This window comes from Nicotiana sylvestris, chromosome 6 (genome assembly GCF_000393655.2).
Source record: "Nicotiana sylvestris chromosome 6, ASM39365v2, whole genome shotgun sequence".
Classification (NCBI taxonomy): Eukaryota; Viridiplantae; Streptophyta; class Magnoliopsida; order Solanales; family Solanaceae; genus Nicotiana; species Nicotiana sylvestris.
The window spans coordinates 84,211,500-84,218,113 of record NC_091062.1 but is presented as its reverse complement, the minus strand read 5'-3'; the positions used below and the strand labels follow the sequence as shown (position 1 = coordinate 84,218,113).

General features: G+C 47.1%; 1 protein-coding gene across 1 annotated transcript; it reads left to right on the top strand.

The window, feature by feature from the left end:
* Nucleotides 1-4,357: 4,357 nt before the first annotated feature.
* Nucleotides 4,358-6,277, top strand: LOC138870866 (uncharacterized). Its single transcript, XM_070148706.1, has 2 exons — nt 4,358-4,486; nt 5,552-6,277. Exons 1-2 carry the CDS (start codon nt 4,358-4,360, stop codon nt 6,275-6,277), a joined length of 855 nt encoding a protein of 284 aa, XP_070004807.1.
* Nucleotides 6,278-6,614: the final 337 nt, after the last annotated feature.

The following is a 6,614-nucleotide window of genomic DNA, read 5'->3' as shown; positions in this document are numbered from 1 at the left end:
GCCTACAGCTCGGTGAATTCGCGTTTAGCTTTGCCAACCTCACCCCAGAGTTGTTCCAGCTCATCCGCCTTACCCTTCAACTGAAATAGCAAAACATCAAGGTGACAAGACAAAAAGGGAATGCAGGCCAACGTGAAATGAAGGGTGCCTATTTCTCCAAGAGGGCCTCCCGGGCCGGGCTCTGTTCCATCTCATGCCGTAAAGAGACGAGCTCGCTTTCCTTTGCCACACAAAGAAGCTTGAGGGATTTCTCCCTATCCTGAGCCTCCCGCAATGGAGCCTCGCAACGAAGCAGTTCGGCTTTAAGCCTATCAAAGGCTTGAGAAAGGAAGCCAGATAAAAAAAATGGGGAGCGTAGGGCCAGAACATTCTTACAGCAGTCGAAACTCACCATAAGGCCAAAACGCTGAGCCTCGCCGAAGGCCGAAGCAATGTCCAACGGTGTACCACTCCCGGAAGGTTGTCGATCGACCAAATCGCTCCCCCTTAACTGCTGCGAAGAAGTCGCCTCATTACAAGCCTTCTCGCACCCCGGAGCATCTTTCCTTTTACCGACACTCCTTTACCCAGGGCCAGCAACCTCTCCTCCTCCCTTGGAGGACTCGACCTCGCCTCGAAAGGAATCTCGACACCTGCAGCAGATAAATCAGATAAGCCGACGAGAAGGAAGCCATATCTTAGGGGGAAGAACGCCAGTCACCTACCATGATGCTTCGCCTCCCATCTCCCTTTTTATAGATCTCGCCACCGGCGCTTATCATGAATCGAGCAAGCTGCCAGCTTAAACAGAAAGATATTGTTACGAGGCAAACCTCATGTTGAGATAAAGGCAGTTCAAATGAAGCACTTACGTGTGAAGTTCCATTTCTCAGGAAACGACAAAAATTCTCTAGGAATAACATCGGTCGTTCAGATTCGAACGAACCAATTCATCCATACACGGTCCTCATCCTCCTCGCTGCTGATTACCAGAGCTCGGGTGGATCTATGCTGAAGAGCAATCAGGCCTCGGTAGCGCAATGGCCGGTACAACCTCACGAGGTGGCTGAGGGTAAATTCTATCCCGGCCTTATCAGCAAAATATCTCATCGACTGCATTATTCTCCAAAGAAAGGGATGAACCTGTGCCAACGTTACTTGATATCTTCTACAGAAATCAAACACGACCAGATCCGGGGAACCTAGCGCAAGAACATGAATATACACACTCAAAAATCCCTCAACATATGTCATGAGACTCTCCTCGGGGGAAGGTACTTGCAAAATCGCGCCTTCCCCCCAGCTGCATTCTTTTCTGATCATCTCGAGGTTTTCCTCCCTCACCGATGAAATAATCCTCGACATATGCTCTCGATGGCCCGGAACATTGGGAGGTTTCCCCAGTATGACAGCCCTCCTCGAGGCAGGGTACCCCAAGCTTCGCTCTCCCGACATCGGAGGCGAGCCGATGGTACCGTCCGAATGTGAAGCACAGGAGAGACTCCCCTCCGACCGATGATTAGGCATCGAAGCAGCGACCATGACTACGGAAGAATAGGGGGGAGAAGATGAGGATCAAGGCAAAAATTCTCTAAAACAGGGAAGCGAAAATACTAGCACAAAGCGCCAGGCTCTGCAGAAGAGATAGGCATATCAAAAACTACAAAATCGCCACTTAGGAGACAGATGAGTAAATATATAGAGGCAAATCGACAACTGCCAGCTTACCCAAGAGGGCCAATTAATTCTGGCGCGTTAACGTCATCCTCTCATAGGGGAGTGTACTGGATAATCATTCCGGCTCCCACATGTCTCAGAAAACTGCGGGACCTCGGGAGACCCCCAACGTTATAAACATCGGTTCGAGAGGATTTGTCGACTCAACCACGGGACATGGCCAGATTCAGGGCCCCAGTTTGTCTAGATAGAAGGCCCCGAAGGGTCGATGCCAGAATGCAAAAGCAAAAAGGCAAGGAGAAGGGCTGACAGAATGAAAGCTCCTTTTATACATTGACAAAAAGAAAAAAATATCTTTACACTATCCATTCTCAGGGGGCAGCATATAAAGCAAAAGGGTGACTCGGAGACTACTCCTCATCATTATTGTCTTCGCCTTTATTGGGGGCAATCAAAAGCGCCAATCTTTCCTCCACTGCACGGGCCTCCTTAAGATCAGCTGACAGGTCGATGCCTCTGGCCTCGAGTTCCTCCAGGGTCTCTCTCTTCGCCTCCGCTTTGGCATGCTCGATAGCTCGGATTAGTTTCTGCTCAACTACTATGGATATGTCTCGAGCCATTATATGTGTTGTGTCCGCATACTCCCAATAAGTAGCAGCATCTCATTCAGCCTCAGACTTAGCCATGGCCAAAGCAACAATCTCCCTGCAAGTATCCGTGAGAAGATCCCGGGATGTCACCAATTTCCCGACCACTATTTTGTTTCGCTCTCTCAGCCCGGAGATCTCCGCTTTCAACTGATTAATTTGCGAGCCATTCTGCTCTACCTACGGGAGAAGGGAAAGTCAATGAATATACGAATACAGAATGTGTGTGAATACGGGGTAAAAAGTCGGGTACGAGCAAGGCAAAATACCTGAACACCAAGATTGACCTTCTCCCAAAGCGTTGTCTCAAAAGCGGCCCGAAGCCCTCCCAGCTCTTTATCTCCTCGGGCAGAGCGAGCCTCCTAAACATGCAGCTTTGAAATAACTTTCTTACGCTTCTTTTTGTGATAAGAAAGCTCCTCGCAAAGCCGGAGGATGGCATGATCGTACATCTCCTTACACTGCGGCACAACGAAAAAGTTAGAAAGATGGCGAATGATGCCTGAGGACGAAAGGAATGTGCAAGGAATGACTATCACCTACTGCAGGGACTTCTCCACCTCTTTAACGGCGCCAGGAATATTGAGATCAGCTCTATCGATAACGCCATCAAAAATGTTGGCATAAAGTCTCCCCCCTTGGGAGGAGTCCCAGCAGTGGCACTGATCATCCCGTGGGCATCCCACAGTACCCCTGATGAAACCAGAAAGTTCGAAATGAAGTCGTTTAGTTTGCCAATTTCTCCAAGTGGCAACCCACGTTCCTAGAAGGCCTCGGGCTCCGTTCCCTCAGGATCGACACCAACGGTCCCCCTAATAGAAGCTGCATCAAACCCGGCTGCGCGATTCGAAGCTACATCAACATCCTCTTCAAGGACCCCCGGCCCACGAGCCCAACTAGAGCCAACCATTTCGGCTTAGCAGCCTCCGACCGGGGTGCCTGCAAGTCTCTCATGCTTGACCTTGTTCTCCTCCTTAACAGACTTCTATCATCGTCCTCTCCTTCCATATTAGGATTTGACCCTGAGGTTAGAGCAGTAGTCCCAACAGTGGCTTGGCACACGAGTGACCTGGTTTTCTTTGCCGCAGGACGGATAATGGCTGTCTGCTTTTCCTTTTCTTGATCGTGCCAGGCTCCAAGGCTCCTGCTTCACCATCAAGGGGCTACCTCATCTGCATATTCTCGCCAAGACCTATGCCAGCACAATAACCGCGATACGCTTTCGCTAAGGGCTTAGAAGGAAACACAAAATACGAAGCATAGGCGGTAAAGGAACCTCACCATGATTCTTAGCCACCCAACGCTTCTTAGCCAGGCCTGTCCATGACCGAATGCGGTACAAGAACTTCTCGCTCAATCTCCCAATCCATCCCGACAAATCTGGGACCACCTGCGAATGCCAAGCAGCAGGTGCAGAAAGCACAAAGAGATTATTATTTTAAACGGAAGAGTAGTCAAAAAGCGACTAAAGGGAAAATTGCTTACGTCGGGGGTTCCACCGCTCCGGAAAAGGCATCATCTGGGCCGGGATAATATCTGAGGTCCTCACTCGGATAAACCTACTCATCCATCCTCGGTCCTTTCCCTCATCGACGCTCGTAAAAAAAGAATTTTTAGACCGATGGCGGAGCTTGATTAAGCCTTGATACAGTCGAGGGCTGTACATTCCGATCAGATGATTAAGGGTAAAAACCTTACCTTCAACTCCTTCGGTGAAACGTCTAATCATTAACACTATCCTCTAAAAAGAAGGGTAGATCTGACCAAGCGTCACCTGGTATCGATCGTAGAAGTCAAGAATAACCGGGTCGATCTTCAGGGGAGGAGACTCAACTGATTTATCAGGGTCCAGGGTGAATGGGTAAGTGTATACATAAAGGAAGCCAGCCTTGAATTCAGTAATATTATCGTTGGGACCGGGAATCTCCATTTCCTTGCTCCATCGGCAGTCCTCCCTCACCTTGCTAATATCGGTCACAACGCTAACGTATCGGGACACGTGCTTATATCATCCAGGAGTAGATGAGGTAGTATCGACATCGAAATCCCTTGACATGTCGAGATCAGGTAGGGTACATTGTTCCAAAGTGGGAATCGATCTGGTTTCTTCCTTATGTGATCGGGACGACGATGCAATGTCATCCCGTAGGGAAACCGTCCTAGAAGTCCTAGCCATGTCAATGGTAAAAATCCTTTTATGAAAAGATGAAAGAGTGTCAAATACAAAATTTTGACTCGCGGGCTTGTAAGTGGGGTGAAAATGGGAAGTGTCTAGCAATCGGTGCATTTATAGGAATCGCTGGGGAAGCAGAAAGGACGAGCCAATGGCAGTTCGTGGGTTTTCTCGATTACCGCATCTGACGGCAGCCTTACACGGTTCTTTGGGGCATGACATTTAATGCTCTTAGACGGTTGATGTCACGACAATGATAACCTCAAGATGACGATTCAATATCGTTTCCTATTACTTCACTCTAGGAAACGCGGAGACTATCTGTATATGGTGAAATCAGAGGGGTCTATTTCTCGCCGCTAAGGTGCATTCGGGGAGTCATATCAGCACCTCGAGGCTGCAGGATTACGATCGATCTCTTTCCTTCGAGGTTCGTTCATGGACCAACAAAGATTCCGAGGATGGGGAATTTGTTCGCGACCCAACGAAGGTTGCAAGGACGGGGGATCCCCGAAGCGAGCAGCTAGAATAAGCAAACACTAGCACCGTGGTATCTTTGCATTTAATGCACTCTATACTATATTGTATCCCCTCTCCTATATAAGAGGAATCCATGCCACTTTGTAAAGGGCTGATGTTGCTCCAACTATTTCTCTACAAGATCAATAATATCTCTCTCTCTCTTCTCTCTAACTCGTTTGCTCTCACTGGCTCGAGGCCACTTTAGCATTTATCGATTTATTACTTGTTCTTCATCTATTGCTTGTACTTGTCCATAAGGAGCCTTGATTAATCATATCTTAACTATTATCCCGTTCCCGACTACCCCCGATAGCTCGAGATCGAGCCCAGGTATCGACCCCAACGTCCTCCATCGACTAGTTTGAAACCAGGGCAGTAAGCCCCTCGATTTGATTATTGCCTCGCTTTAGCTTGCATTTCATCATTAAACTTCATATTCTTAGCATCATCTACTCATACAACTAGCATAAAAATAGATCACGTATTTTTAGAATCCCATCTACAAATTTAATTGTTGTTACCATTTTCACGGTAAACAACAACTTTATTGAAGAATGGTCACCTCAGAGAGTTCTTAAGTGACAGAGCTAAAAACAATTATGACCATAACAGAGACAATGGGGAACCCTCAAAAGCAGGAGAAGAACCCCCACGCCAAACAATCAATATGATCTTCGGAGGGAATGAGATTAACGAGGTCACCTTTTCGGTAGCAAAGAAGACGAAAGTATCAATAACTCATAGTAAAAGTCTCCGAGAAGACGATATCACTTTTACAAAGGAGGATGCAGTCGAATTATTGCTACCACATAACGACGCACTGGAAATTTCTTTAAATATGCTAGATTTTAAGATTATACGTGTTCTAGTGGATCCAGGAAGTTCGTCTAATATCATACAATGGAGAGTATTAGAGGAAACTAAACTCACCGAAATCATTATTCCACCCACGAAGCTCCTCGTCGGATTCAACCTTGCAAGCTTGACAACCCGGGGAGAAATTTTATTACTCATGAACGCTGAAGGAGTAATGAAAATGACTCTTTTCGGAGTGGTAGATGGTGATATGGGATACAATATCATTTTGGGAAGACCCTATTTGCACGAGATGAAAGTTGTACCATCAACATATCATCAATTGCTAAAGTTCCCAATGCCCGAGGGAATTAAGCAGCTAAGGGGAGATGAACGAGATTTTGGTTTTCAGAAGCAAAGTAAAGGAACACATGGCATAGCAATGACAAGAATCGACACCTACTCCCAAACTAGAAGAAGTTAGACCAGGGACAGAGGTGTTAGAATATTATCAGGTGCCGAGATATTTCCAAGTTCCAGAAGAGACGGATGCAATGAAATCAACAGCGAAAGAGCTGGAGCAAGTTGCAGTGTTCGAAGAACTCCTAGAAAGGAAATTTCACTTAAGAACGGGACTGCACCCGGAGCTCAGGTCAGATTTTATTGAATTCCTTAAATCTAATGCCGATTATTTTGCATGGTCGCATGAGGATATGATAGGCATCCCAATGGAGGCAGCCGTATACAAGTTAAGCTTGGATCCCAACATACCCCCGGTGAGACAAAAGAAACGCCCTATTGCCGAAGCCAAGAATAAATTC

Bases quoted from the DNA above. Each gene is read 5' to 3' on its own strand.
- LOC138870866 (XM_070148706.1), top strand. From the start codon at position 4,358: ATGTCGAGATCAGGTAGGGTACATTGTTCCAAAGTGGGAATCGATCTG. The intron at 4,487-5,551 runs GTAAAAATCCTT...ACTTTATTGAAG, and splicing joins AAGTCCTAGCCATGTCAATG to AATGGTCACCTCAGAGAGTT.